Genomic DNA, 14890 nt, shown 5'->3' with positions numbered 1-14890 from the left:
AATATCTGGCATTCTGCCCCTGAACAACCCAGTTTCCCGGTAGGCCATCATTGTAAACAAGAACTTATTTAACTAAGCAAGTCAGTTAAGAATAAAGGTTCAATTTAAAATAGGCCCACATTTAGAAAATGCTAATGCTTTAACTACTATTACTACCCTGGTAATAATAATCCTCCGGAAATGTGATATTGGTTACCCATCTCATTCATATCCAGTGTGAAAAAAATAGGAATCAAGCCCTCGGTGATTGATGAAACATTTTATTTAGTCCATTCCATTGGTTTACTTGTCCTCTGGCTTGTTGAAGCAGTAAGTGAGGCAGCACTTGCCACAATAGTGCCTATCGAAGTGGCTGGCCATGAACACACCAGCACCACATTCTTCAGCTGGACACTCACGACGCAGACGGTGGATCTTGCCATTTTCATCAACCTGAAGATACACCATGGAAGCCATAAGTATAGCAACACACACAAATGAGACAGTGGCTGCTGTGTTCAGTAGAGCACAACAGCAAATGTTTTGCAACAGAAAACCAATTCTATCTTAATGAGGTGTGATGACAAGGAATTTGACACCACAGTAAGTCTGAATATTCATTTAAAATGAGCTTTGTTTATGCCTAATAAACATGGACTATGTATATAAGATTTTTTAAATAGTTATATTTAAAAATGGCTTCTGGAGCCATTAACAAATGTCTACAAAACAAATGCTTGCTCTGTTCACTAGACCAAGGATTTTAAAACAATGGGTCAGGACTGGAGGTCGACCAATTATGATTTTTCAAAGCCGATACCAATTATTGGGACGACAAAAAATGTATTTGTAATAATGACAATTACAACAATACTGAATGAACACTTATTTTAACTTAATATAATACAATAAAATCAATTTAGCCTCAAATAATGAAACATGTTCAATTTGGTTTAAATAATGCGAGAAGAAAGTAAAAGTTCCATGTAAGAAAGATAACGTTTAAGTTCCTTGCTCAGAACATGGGAACATATGAAAGCTGGTGGTACCTTTTAACATGAACCTTCAATATTCCCAGGTAAGAAGTTTTAGGTTGTAGTTATTATAGGAATTATAGGACTATTTCCCTCTATACCATTTGTATTTCATTAACCTTTGACCAATGGATGTTCTTAGAGGCACTTTAGTATTGCCAGTGTAACAGTATAAGCATCCGTCCCTCTCCTCGCTCCTCCCTGGGCTCAAACCAGGAACACAACGACAACAGCCACCCTCGAAGCAACGTTACCCATGCAGGGGAACAAGGGGAACAACTACTCCAAGTCTCAGAGCGAGTGACGTTTGCTAACTAGCTAGCCATTTCACATCAGTTACACGAGCCTAATCTCGGGAGTTGATAGGCTTGAAGTCATAAACAATGCAATGCTTGACGCACAACGACGAGCTGCTGGCAAAACGCACGAAAGTGCTGTTTGAATGAATGCTTACGAGCCTGCTGCTGCCTACCACCGTTCAGTCAGATACTTGTATGCTCAGTCAGATTATATGCAACACAGGACACGCTAGACAAACTAGTAATATCATCAACCAAGTGTGTAGTTAGTGATTATGATTGATTGATTTTTATAAGTTAAGGTTAATGCTAGCTAGCAACTTACCTTACTGGATTCGTAACAGGCTCCTTGTGGAGTGCAACGAGAGGCAGGTGGTTATAGCGTTGGACCAGTTAAATGTAAAGTTGTAAGATTGAATCCCCCGAGCTGACACTGAGAATCTGTCGTTAACCCACCGTTCCTAGGCCGTCATTGAAAATAAGAATGTGTTAACTAACTTGCCTAGTTAAATAAAGATGAAATACCGGTTTCCAATTGTTATGAAAACTTGAAATCGGCCCTAATTAACCTCTTGTAACAAGGGGGCAGTATTTTCATTTTTGGAAAAAATAACGTTCCCAAAGTAAACGGGCTATTTTGTCAGGACAAGATGCTAGAATATACATATAATTGACAGCTTACGATAGAAAACACTAAAGTTTCATCAAATTAAAAATATTTTCTGAGTATAACAGAACTGATATTGCAGGCGAAAGCCTGAGAAAAATCCAATCCGGAAGTGACTCGTGTTTTGAAAGCTCTGCGTTCCGATGCGTCCCTATTGAGCAGTGAATGGGCTATCAACCAGATTACTTTTTCTATGTGTTCTCAAGGTGTCTACAGCATTGTTATGTAGTTTTGCGCCTTTATGTTGAAGAATAAGTGTAAGCGGCTACATTGTGTAAGTGGTCACCTGATGGCTCTGAGGGATTCTCGTGTAAAATACAAAAAAGGTAGCCATTTTCCCAATCGGTCCTACTGAAAAACCAATTGTCCCGGTGGATATATTATCGAATAGATATTTGAAAAACACCTTGAGGATTGATTATAAACAACGTTTGCCATGACGATATTATGGAGCTAATTTGTAATTTTTCACCGTTTTCGTGACCACAATTTCCGGTCGATTTCTCAGCCAAACGTGAAGAACAAACGGAGCCATTTTTGCCTACAAAATTAATATTTTTGGAAAATAGGAACATTTGCTATCTAACTTGGGAGTCTCGTGAGTGAAAACATCCTAAGCTCATCAAAGGTAAACGATTTAATTTGATTGCTTTTCTGATTTGTGACCAAGTTACCTGCTGCTAGCTGGACATAATGCTATCGATAAACTTACACAAATGCTTGTCTTGCTTTGGCTGTAAAGCACATTTTGAAAATCTGAGATGACAGGGTGATTAACAAAAGGCTAAGCTGTGTTTCAATATATTTCACTTGTGATTTTCATGAAAAGGAATATTTTCTAGTAATATTTATGTGCATCGCGTTATGCTAATTAGGGTCCGCTGATGATTACGCTCCCGGGCCCGGGATGGGGTATAACAGGCTAATCGGCCATTCCGATTAAACGGCCGACCTCTAGTCAGGACCCAAAGTGTGGCCTGGGCATGCGAGGTGGGTCGAGTTATGAAAATGAATCTTATAATAGTACTTAATTTAGGTCAAAGGAAAATATGGGCCACGAGAGGCCGGTCAATTTCTAATTTGGGTCTCTAGCTGAATTTTTTTTAAGATCCACTGCACTAGTGACTAGTGGCAGTAGACAGCCAAATTGGCATACCAGACTTTTTTTGTTATCTACTAGACTAGTTAACAGCAATCAAGGAAATGGGTCAGGTTGTGATCCAGCGCATTTACCTTGTAGTACTTGAGCACTGCGAGCTTGACCTTCTTCCTCTTGTGCTTGTTCTTTTTGGGAGTGGTGTAGGACTTCTTCTTCCTCTTTTTGGCACCCCCACGGAGTCTCAGCACCAAATGCAGAGTGGACTCCTGCAAGAAAAAGCAATTCAGTTCAGCCAGAAAGACCAACAAACGGCTATGGCTTCAGTGGTCAATGCTGCATATGACAATCTAAGAATAAATACTTATTTGGGCTGTATGATTGTTGTGAGAAATTCAAATATAAACATAAGGAGTATTCACAGCTGTCCCAGAATGAACTAAAATACAGAGAAAATAGCAATACAATGAGTCGGCAGGTAGCCTAGCGGTTAAGAGCGTTGGGCCAGTAACCAAAGCCATCTATGTGAAAAAATGGCAATGTGCCCTTGAGTAAGGCACTTAACCATAATAGCTCTGGATAAGTGCATCTGCTAAAAAACTAAAACGTCAAATTAAACACCGCTGAGAAACAATGGTGTCCGTATCTAATCTACCAAACAATAATTCCTGATGGCAATATATGTTACATTAAAACATTCTGAAATGTCATACTTTGTGACAAATTCAGCATGCATTACTTTTAGATATGATCGGAAACATTTTAAGATAAAAGCAAGGCTGAGAACCCCTTGTCTCCAGGAATGGTGTTGTGGACTATTTCCTGCAACACATTTACTAAAGTGTAGTATTGTCAAATGTTTACCCAGGTGAAAATGTCAGCTCACCTTCTGAATGTTGTAGTCTGACAGTGTGCGTCCATCCTCTAGCTGCTTACCAGCAAAGATCAACCTCTGCTGATCGGGAGGGATACCTGGAGAGACAAGAGGGTGAGTTCAATCTTTCATGCAGCCACTTCAAGCAATTCCAAGGATGACCAGGAAAAAAAAAAAAAAAAAAAAGAAGTGCAATTACCTTCTTTGTCTTGGATTTTGGCCTTGACATTTTCAATGGTGTCTGAAGGCTCAACCTGCATATAATATGAGAAAAACCGGTCTTGAAACAGTAGCTAACGTGGCTAGCAAGAAGACTAAACAGTTCCAAGACAACTCATTCCCAGGGTATTGATGGACTAACTACCAGCCAAATGGCAATAAATGACTCATCTACATTAAAGCAGGCGATGTTATTAGATAGCTAAGTTGCCGAGCTGTACCGGACATTTACACGTGTATACGCAGGGCCATGCTACTAAAATGTAGTTACCTACTGGTAGCCAACTAGCTAGCAGTTCAGAATAAAAGACCGGTTACCAAGTCGGCAAGTTCTGGTAGGCTATTAACAACTACTGTCCAATAAAGATGAGGAAACTTGCAAAGGTGTTTATATCTGGTGAATTGCTATAACGCACTATAGGCTGATTTAAGTGTTACCTAGCCAGCTAGTTTGCTAAAGAATGCATGCGCCGCTATTAGAGGCAGGAAGCGCTACACCAAATCCGAAGTACCCACCTCGAGGGTTATAGTCTTCCCCGTGAGGGTTTTGACGAAAATCTGCATCTTGGCGATCAATCCACCTGCACACAAGAACGACAGTGTTGTAAGTACAACTATATCAGCTAAAACACGATCTACAATGTCGTTATTGTGGTAAATAATTGCTTAAAATAGAGAGCACGATCTTACCACCGGTCTCCTAGTAATGGCGGATCATGAGAAGAGGGCTTTCCAAGCCTGCGACGGGGTTTTCTCGGCCCATCTGCAGGGAGTAGGTGTCAAATAAAATGCCTGTTCAAAAACACCCCTCAGAAAAATGCATAATACATCACACTTTACACGAGGTGCATACCCCAAACCAGATCAGTTTTTTTTCTGAAAATATAAAATCCGTTTTGCTACTTTTTTAGATATACAGATATTGTGAGAGAAATCCCCCACCTAAAAAAAATAAGTGATTTTAAAATAAGGTGACCAGATTTCTGAAATGAAAACCGGAGACATTTCCAGTTCGGCGGTCAATATATCATTAAAATATCCAATCTTATTATCTATGAAATATAAAGGGGGACAATTCCGGTTTCAAGTATTTAGTCTAACAGGCACACTGTGATAGAGAAAGAAAACAACTATATTACAGAAACACTACAGACAAGACAAAACTGTCCGATCTGAACAGCCATTCAGTGGTCCTGGTAGAATGAGAGCAGAAGAGAACATGAGCAAAATTGACAAAAAAACAGACAATAGTACATGTGAAATAGTTAACATAATAAAGAAATAAGATGCTGATGAGATTGGTAACTACATAATATATTTATACCAACCTCATTGGCATATTTCTCAGAAGAATGTATTTTTTTCAGGATTGCTCTGTCTTTGGTCAGCTTCTCCATGAACTCCTGGCAGGGGAGGTTGAAGTTTGTCTTCACAATAAGCATGGCCTTGATGGTAGGAACAGTGAACCCATTTCTTACTGCTGTCCATAGATCATTCATTTGGGAGAACACTCTCTCGACTGGTGCATTACTTCCAGGTAAGCACATGACAACAGACACTAATCTAGCCAGGTGTGGGATGTCATTCTCTTTGAAGTGGGTAACCACCGTTCTCCATCTGTGATGGACTAAGAAGTGTCTCAGATGTTTTCCATTCTTCAAGCGATCCCCCCTTTAGTAACTCTTGCAGGCCAGTAACCTCGTCACACAATGCATCCTCATTGATGGTCACATTGGGGCATAAATCCTGCAGTGTGCCTGCTGCCTTCTGGATCTCTTCACGCAGAGGTTGCCTTTTTAAAAGGAGACCATGTAAATCTTTTAGATGATCTGTGTGCTTTCCCCATGCCTCCAAGTAGTTCACAGCCATAGTGAAGAATGATTGGGATGTTTTGAGAAAGCTCTCTTTAGACATGGCTCCATTTTCCTCTAGCTCTCTCAGAAGTCCTCTGACCAAAACTGGAATGAAGTTGTCATCACGTCTTGCAGTCAATTTTTCCTCAACGTTTCTCAGAATTGCAGCAGACTCCACAGCACAGTGGCCCTGGCCTCCAAGCATCTTGATCGTGTCACTGAATACGGTCAAGTTTCCATGAACAAAGGCCAGCCAAAGTTCAGTCAGTGGATCTTCGAACATTGTTCACAGGACAACAGAGCATTTGTCTTCAGAAATAAAAAAGGATTTCAAAATACATTTTCAGCACTCTTTCTAGAGCAGGGAGCATGGACATCCAGCGAACATTGCTGTGTCCTAAAATGTTATGGTACTCCTGGCCAACAAACTCAATAAAGCCCTTTGGTCTTTCTACTCTGAAGGTGAAAATCATGGACCTCCCGGTCGCGGCCGGCTGCGACAGAGCCTGGGCTCGAACCCAGAGTCTATGGTAGCACAGCTAGCAGTGCCCTAGACCACTGTGCCACCCGGGAGGCCCTGCAGAGCATTTTTTACTTTGGTATGGACATTGACCCTCCCCAGCCTATTCAGTCCTCCAAAGTTGGTATTTGTTGTCAGCAGAGAATGTTTTCCAGGTTACATTTTTGGATGACCACCAGGACCTCAGCTGTAATTTCCTCTGCTCCATTCAATTCAACAAAATCATGCAGTTTTGTTTCCACAGATGTGCTGCCATCATATATTTTACATATCTGACTACTATTGGCAGCAGCTTTACATGTCCATGATTGGACGCATCAATGGACAGGGACACATTCAACCTGGTCTAGATCCTGTGTTACCAAAGTAGTTGCCCATGTTGCTAACACGTTACTCACTATAGCGTCACATTTTGTCCTAGGACATGTAAGCTTTGGCTCATAAAGCTTCCGTGTTAGTTGTGCTGTGCAGTCCATAGATCTGTATGTGGTATGCAAAGACACCCTCCTGCACAGCTAAATCATATTCTTCTTGGGAAGGCTCTACCTTCTTGAAGAATGTGGTGACAGAGGGCATACCAACATAGGCAAACAGAGAGGCTTTATGCTTTTTCGTCTGCTGATGTTCTACCACTGCCGTTCTTCTCCAGCTACCAATTGCAAGAGAGGAATTACAAAGGGTGCAGTGAACAATTCTATTGTCTTGACCTGAGCGTATAAATGGAAATTCTCTCATCATGTTTTTCATAAAAAGTGCATTTCCGTTTCTTGGAAAGAGTCATTGTATCTCCTCTGTCTGTTCTTCTTGACTCTCCCTGTGTCACTCTTCTTACGCTCTCAACTTTTTCTTCTCCTCTTTTCTTCTCCTCCTCTTTTCTTCACTCGTCTTCCTTTCCTTCTCTCACCTTTCCACCTCACTCTTCTACACTCTCCTTGTTTCACTCTTTTTACTCCCTTAATTGTTCCTTCTCCTTCCTCTCCAATCTGTATTAATAAATAGTACACTATTTGATAAAACACTGGTTAACAGATTCCCATTGCTTGCCTCATTTTTGTATTTTATCTTAAAAATATTGTTTGGAATAATAAATTGGCAGGCTCTGTAACCATATCTTTACCTTTCCTCCTCTCTCTTTCACTCTTCTTCCTATCCAGTCTTCCTCCTCTCCACTGCTAATGTTATCCATGAACATTTCTAAATATATTTTCACACTACTTATTATAATGCCAAACCATTAAAATTGTAATCTACAAAAATATTCTCAGAATTAATTGTGCATTCATTTAATATAATCATATTTTCAAAATAGCCCGCCCACTGCATGTTTACATGTGAACGTTTTTTAACCTACCATAACAGTAGCTAACTTATCTAGCATAACCTATTTAAACCCTTTATAGAGTAGATCATCTATCTATATAATAAATTGTGACAGTATAACAAAACTAGTATCTCAAACGATTGTAACTTACCTGGCTTGAAAAGACGTTTGTGGTGATGTTGTGAATTCACTTGGATACTTTCTAGCTTCTGGCCGAGTTGTCCACAGCAGTTTTCTCTAAAACTATCGCGAGCAAGTAGTTAGTAGAAGAAGAGTGAATGAAGCTGCTATAGCGAGCAGCCCCCTCTGCTGGACGAAACAAGCACAACGCGACTGATGCGTCAACCGGTAGGCTCTGCTGCCCGGTCTTTCTTGCCAAGTAAAATATTTCACTTTGCCGTCTGTTTTTAACGCACAGTTAAAAACGAGGACATTTCCGGGGACAGCTCCAGCCGGGGACAGGCCACCAAAAACGGGAATGTCTGGTCACCCTATTTTTTTTTCAAACTACACAAAATACCCTTATGTCCATAGCAATCTTCCGGTTTACCGTTTGGACACATTGGACAGACATCTCAGAAACATGTCTGGTGTTGGATTAATGAAACCATTTCCAAGAAAGGAGTGAAAAACAAGAAATTATGTTTGAAGCTGGAAACTTCGATCACTCAACAGAATAATATGGAAGAAGAACCTTGCCAAATTTGCCAGTGACAATAACTTCCTTGAATCTCTTGGTGAATACAGATGAGAGACTGATGAGCAATGTTACATCATTTACAGTTCTGCATTTGGTATCAAAATAAAGAACCATACCCTTTCGCCTTGTTTTCAGCATCAACACACAAGCTTTTTGTAGGCCTATACACCTTAGAATGCCTGGGCTTAGAATGCCTGGGCTTGTTGTATAACTAGCTGTACCTTTCTCTTGCTTGTTTGATTTTCACCAGGTAATTGAATATGCAACTGCAAAAAAAACAGTTCTCACCGTCTTCAAGAAAGAGTATGATGAGCTCATCTGTGCCATAAAGAAGAGTGACTGTGATGGCAAGCTGTCGCATGGGAAACTAAAGGCCATGGTGGCCCAGCTCACCTCCCTTATGACTGTCAAAGAAGAGCTGTCCAGCTTCAGGAAAGGCAAGTGAGTCACTTCAGTGTTCCGGGTAGCCTCTGAGAGGAACATTGAAGAATACACTGATACGGTGACTAAGTTTATCAGGAAGTGTATAGGAGATGTTGTAGCCACTGTGACTATTAAAACCTACCCACATCAGAAACTGTGGATAGATGGCAGCATTCGCGCAAAACTGAAAGCGCAAACATCACATTTAACCATGGCAAGGTGACTAAGAATATGGCCGAATACAAACAGTGTATTTATTCCCTTCGTAAGGTAATCAAACAGGTAAAACGTAAGTATTGAGACAAAGTAAAGTTGCAATTCAACGGCTCAGACACAAGACGTATGTTTTTTAAATGTTTTTATTTGACCTTTAACTAGGTAAGGCAGTTAAGAACAAATTATTTTTTTCAATGACGGCCTAGGAACAGTGGGTTAACTGCCTTGTTTAGGGGCAGAACGACAGATTTTTACCTTGTCAGCTCAGGGATTCAATTTTGCAACCTTTCGGTTACTAGTCCAACGCTCTAACCACTGAGCTACCTGCCATATGTGACAGGATATACAGACAATCACGGACTAGAAAGGGAAAACCAGCCACGTCATGGACACTAACGTCTTGCTTCCGGACAAGCTAAACACCTTCTTCACCCGCTTTGAGGATAACAGTGCAACCAACTCGGCCGCTACCAAGGAGTGTGGGCCCTCCTTCTCCGTGGCCGACGTGAGTAAGACATTTAAGCGTGTTAACCCTCACAAGGCTACCGGCCCAGACAGCATCCCTAGCCGTGTCCTCAGAGCATGCGCAGACCAGCTGCCTGGAGTGTTTACGGACATATTCAATCTCTCCCTATTCCAGTCTGCTGCCCCACATGCTTCAAGATGTCCACCATTGATTTCTTGGGTAAAGGAACAAAGGTAACTGAACTAAATGACTATCGTCCAGTAGCACTCACTTCTGTCATCATGAAGTGCTTTGAGAGAATAGTCAAGAATTATATCACCTCTACCCTACTGTTACCCTAGACGCACTCCAATTTGCTTACCACCCCAATAGATCCACAGACGATGCAATCGCCATCGCACTGCCCTATCCCATCTGGACAAGAGGAATACCAATGTAAGAAAGCTCAGCATTCAACACCATAGTACCCTCCAAGCTCATCATTAAACTCAGGGCCCTGGGTCTGAACCCCACCCTGTATAACTGGGTTCTGGACTTCATGACTCTACGCCCCCAGGTGGTGAAGGTAGGAAACAACACCTCCACTTTGCTGATCCTCAACACAGGGGCCCCACAAGGGTGCGTGCTCAGCCCCCTCCTGTACTCCCTGTTCACCCATGACTGCGTGGACACGCACGCCTCCAACTCAATCATCAAGTTTGCAGATGACACAACAGTAGTAGGCCTGATTACCAACAATGACAAGACAGCCTACAGGGAGGAGGTCAGGGCCCTGGGAGAGTGGTGCCAGGAAAATAACCTCTCACTCAACATCAACAAAACAAAGGAGCTAATCGTGGACTTCAGGAAACAGCAGAGGGAGCATCCCCATATCCACATCGAACTTCTCCACTGCAGTCTCGTTGTCTTGAGACAATGGAAAGGTTAAAAGGTGGATCTCTTTGTTGTCTGTCTTAAACAGAGGTCATATAGTGTTGTGGTCCCTATACACACATAATGTTGGTTATTGTGAAGTCTCAACCATGAAGTAACTCTGCATCTTGTACAGGCACACACACGCCTGTATGAACTGTTTTCAGCCTATGCCATCTCTGTTTCCCCTACAGAGGTCACAGTGTGCCAGGGGGAGCTGCCCCCTCTGCTCCCTTTCTTCCAGGTCTTCATGATACCAGTGCATGCTGGGAAACATCTGGCTGGGGAGACCCTAGGGGATCCGGTGTGCCATACAGCACAACTTTGTAGAGCTGGTCACGCACTGGGTCACCCAGAAGATGTTAGCATATAATTGTGTATAATATGAGTGTTAGGGGTTATCAGTCTTTTTGGTGTAGGGTTTGAATGTTATAGCTGGGCATGGTTGTAGCAAATATAGAATAATAGTAATAACTACAGTATTAGTAAACTCCTAGAAAAAATATGCTATCTAGAACCTAAAAGGGTTCTCCGACTGTACCCATAGGACAGAGATCATCAACTACATTCAGCCACGGGCTGATTTTTTTTCTTGAGCGGCTGGTTGGGGAGCCAGAACATAATTACAAATCAATTGTAGACTGCAAACTAACCGCAAGAAGCCCAAACAGATATGTTTGACTAACAAAATAATCATTTAAAACCTTGCTTATATTTGTATACAATCACGTGTCTCTCTATTATGCATGGGAATACTTGGGAACAGCTTTCTTAAATAAAAATCACTTGGAGCTAATTTCCTGGTGTTTTGATAGTCTTGTGTCCACCAATGAAAATTCAGCAACACATAATCAACAATATACAGTACCAGTCAGAAGTTTGGACTCACCTACTCATGTCATCACGCATGGCTCTGGCCGACATCGTCTACAAGGCCTGCAGCGTGCTCAGGAAGGCCACACTGAGCATGTGCAAGAGAGGCATGACCAGCGATGCTATGGAGTTAATCTATTGAAGCAAAGGCTTTACTGCAGGTGGGGAACACACTCTCACTCATTTACTGATACTATTCACACACATCCTATGTAGTGTATGTGTGAGTGACTCAGTGTGTGTATTTAAGTAAATGTGTATTGTTCTCTGTATGTTTGTGTGCAGATGACTGTCTGTTTGGCTGTCCCAGTTTGTCTCTGCTCCAGGCATTGACTAAGGAGTATCAGGGTCAGCATTCAGTGATTTCTCTGGGCTTTGCCTGCCATGTTCTGCTCAACTCTGATCTGGAGGACCTGGTACTGCAGATGGTGGAGAAAATGCATTCAAGTGGGCAAGATAGGTGATTGGCTGAGATAAATTGATGATCAAAAGGTTGTGGGTGCTGTTTTGTTAGACTTCAGTGTGGCTTTTGACATTATCGATCATTGTCTGTTCCTGGAAAAACGTTTATTATGGCTTTACACCCTCTGTGTCACATTCTGACCTTAGTTCCTTTGTTTTGTCTTCGTTTTAGTATGGTCAGGGCATGAGTTGGGGTGGGCAGTCTGTTTGTTTTTCTATGTTGGTTTCTGTGTTCAGCCTAGTATGGTTCTCAATCAGAGGCAGGTGTCATTAGTTGTCTCTGATTGAGAATCATACTTAGGTAGCCTTTTTCCACCTGTGTTTCGTGGGTGTTTATTTTCTGTCTTTGTGTATGTCGCCAGACAGGACTGTTTCGGTTTTCGTTCGTTCGTTCACTTTATTGTTTTTTGTATTTCAGTGTTCAGTTTGATTCATTAAATATTAAATCATGAACACTTACCACGCTGCAAATTGGTTCTCCGATCCTTCTCGCTACTCCTCCTCAGAAGAGGAGGACGAGATCCGTTACACTCTGCTATTTTGTGGATAAAGAGTTACCCGTCTAACAGAACACAGAGGGTGTTCTTTAATGGAAGCCTCTCCAACAAAATCCAGGTAGAATCAGGTATTCCCCAGGACAGCTGTCTAGGCTCTTACTTTTTTCAGTCTTTACTAATGACATGCCACTGGCTTTGAGTAAAGTCAGGGTGTCTATGTATGCGGATGACTGTTTTTAAAATGTATTACTGCCTTAATTTTGCTGGATCCCAGGAAGAGTAGCTGCTGCCTTGGCCAGTGTATCTATGTATGCGGATGACTCAACACTATACATGTCAGCTACCTCAGCGACTGAAATGACAGCAACACAAAGAGCTGCAATTAGTTTCAGAGTGGGTGGCAAGGAATAAGTTAGTCCTAAATATTTCAAAAACTAAAAGCACTGTATTTGGGACAAATTCACTAAACCCTAAACCTCAACTAATTCTTGTAATGAATCATGTGGAAATTGAGCAAGTTGAGGAGAATAAATTGCTTGGAGTAACCCTAGATTGTAAACCGTCATGGTTGAAACATAAAACAATAGCTAGGATGGGGAGTCTGTCTATTATAAAGCTCTGCATTCTTATAATTTTTTTTACCCCTTTTTCTCCCCAATTTCGTGGTATCCAATTGTTTTGTCTCATCGCTACAACTCCCGTACGGGCTCAGGGAGAGACGAAGGTTGAAAGTCATGCGTCCTCTGATACACAACCCAACCAAGCCGCACTGCTTCTTAACACAGCGTGCATCCAACCCAGAAGCCAGCCGACCTCCCGGTCGCAGCCGGTTGCGACAGAGCCCGGGCGCGAATCCAGGGTCTCTTGTGGCACAGCTGGCGCTGCAGTACAGCGCCTTTAACCACTGCGCCACCCGGGAGACCCAAGCTCTGCATTCTTAAAAGCACTATCAACAAGGCAGGTCCTACAGGCCCTAGTTTTATTGCACCTGGACTACTGTTGAGTCGTGTGGCCAGGTCCCACAATGAGGGACTTAGGAAAATTGCAATTGGCTCAATCAGGGCAGCACGGCTGGCACTAGGATGTACAGAGAGTTAACATTAATAATATGCATGTCAATCTCTCCTGGCTCAAAGTGGAGGAGAGATTGACTTCCTCACTACTTTATTTGTGAGATGTATTGACATCTTGAATGCACCGGACACCCACGCATACCCCACAAGACATGCCACCAGAGGTCTCTTCCCAGTCCCAAAGTCCAGAACAGACTATGGGAGGCACACTACTATATAGAGCCGTGACTACATGGAACTCTATTCCACATCAAGTAACTCATGCCAGCAGTAAAATTAGATTGAAAAACCCCTCAGATAAAAACACACCTTATGGAACAGCGGGGACTGTGAAGCAACACATGCATACAAACAAACATACGCACTATACACACATGTACACATGGATTTTGTGTTATCGATATGTGGTAATAGAGTAGAGGCCCAAGGGCACACACTTAATATGTTGTGAAATGTGTTATGAATGTATTGTAATGTTTTTCAAATGTATAACTGCCTTAATTTTGCTGGACCCCAGGAAGAGTAACTGCTGCCAATGGGGAGCCATAGTATATACAAATAGATATGCTATAAGCACCAATCATCAGGGGAAGCAGACATGGTCGCACACACGCGCACTAGTTGAGCTGACCTGTGCTGCTGTGATTTCCAGGTACTATGGAGAAGGTTATTCTGGATGATACTGGGTGTTCTGCAGTGAACTGAGGTGTGATAGCAGGTTGCTGTTGCCAGAACAAAGGGACCCTGCTGGCCCAGGAGATCCTCTTCATCCTGCTGTCTCAGTCAGGGGCCATGTACCTTTTCCCTGGCATAGAGAGCTCCAGGATGATGGAACACGTGTTCATGTAGGGAGAGAGCCACCAGAGGGTACCCATGTGACTGATCTGAACCAATCCAAGAGGCCTCACAGAAAAGCAACTCCATTTTTAACTCACTGTGTCATCCTGCTAAGTGCACACAGAGAGTTGCACAGTCATCCACACAGGTCCTCCAGAGTCCAAATCATTAAGTCATTTGAATATAATTTCACTTGGATTATGATCATAAGCAATGGCGTTTTTAGCATGTACATTTTTGGGGGGCAAACACTTTTTTTTCAAATATATGCCAGCAAAGCCACCACACACATTTTTAAAGAAGCCACTACACAATACAACACATCACTAAACAATACATGAATTGCACTATAACGGTGACAAACGGTGCCCACAAACTGTTAGGGCCTACATAAAGCTGTCCCAACAGCAGTCCCAACACCTTACCACTGCTACACCTGGCTATCAGCAGAGCCTTGTCTGGCAGCGAAACAGTTCATTCAGCCTCATTTACTGCCTTTAAAAAAACATAGCTGATATGGCTGACTTGCTTAAACAAATGTGGTTCCCACCACCACAGAAAGCACTGAG

At 42.2% G+C, this 14890-nt stretch overlaps 1 protein-coding gene and 1 pseudogene across 1 annotated transcript; one reads left to right on the top strand and one right to left on the bottom strand.

The window, feature by feature from the left end:
• Positions 1-244: 244 nt before the first annotated feature.
• Positions 245-8094, bottom strand: LOC115113147 (ubiquitin-ribosomal protein eS31 fusion protein-like). The gene is made up of 7 exons (XM_029640444.2): positions 8014-8094; positions 4859-4931; positions 4685-4749; positions 4149-4203; positions 3962-4047; positions 3213-3344; positions 245-432 (listed from the first exon to the last, which is right to left on the bottom strand). Exons 3-7 carry the CDS (start codon positions 4730-4732, stop codon positions 283-285), a joined length of 471 nt encoding a protein of 156 aa, XP_029496304.1. The 5' UTR covers positions 4733-4749; positions 4859-4931; positions 8014-8094; the 3' UTR covers positions 245-282.
• A 1492-nt stretch (positions 8095-9586) lies between these two features.
• LOC135565500 (clathrin heavy chain linker domain-containing protein 1-like) lies at positions 9587-14333 on the top strand (annotated as a pseudogene).
• Positions 14334-14890: the final 557 nt, after the last annotated feature.

The sequence above is a fragment of the Oncorhynchus nerka genome, linkage group LG28 (genome assembly GCF_034236695.1).
Source record: "Oncorhynchus nerka isolate Pitt River linkage group LG28, Oner_Uvic_2.0, whole genome shotgun sequence".
Classification (NCBI taxonomy): domain Eukaryota; kingdom Metazoa; phylum Chordata; class Actinopteri; order Salmoniformes; family Salmonidae; genus Oncorhynchus; species Oncorhynchus nerka.
This window is presented reverse-complemented; position numbering and strand designations above follow the sequence as displayed.

What these genes read in the sequence shown, in the direction of transcription:
- LOC115113147 (XM_029640444.2), bottom strand. Translation starts at nt 4,732, where the DNA reads ATGCAGATTTTCGTCAAAACCCTCACGGGGAAGACTATAACCCTCGAG. An exon ending in CAAAATCCAAGACAAAGAAG is followed by an intron (nt 4,048 to 4,148) that starts GTAATTGCACTT and finishes TTGTCTCTCCAG; the next exon opens with GTATCCCTCCCGATCAGCAG. An exon ending in CAGACTACAACATTCAGAAG is followed by an intron (nt 3,345 to 3,961) that starts GTGAGCTGACAT and finishes TTTTTCTTGCAG; the next exon opens with GAGTCCACTCTGCATTTGGT.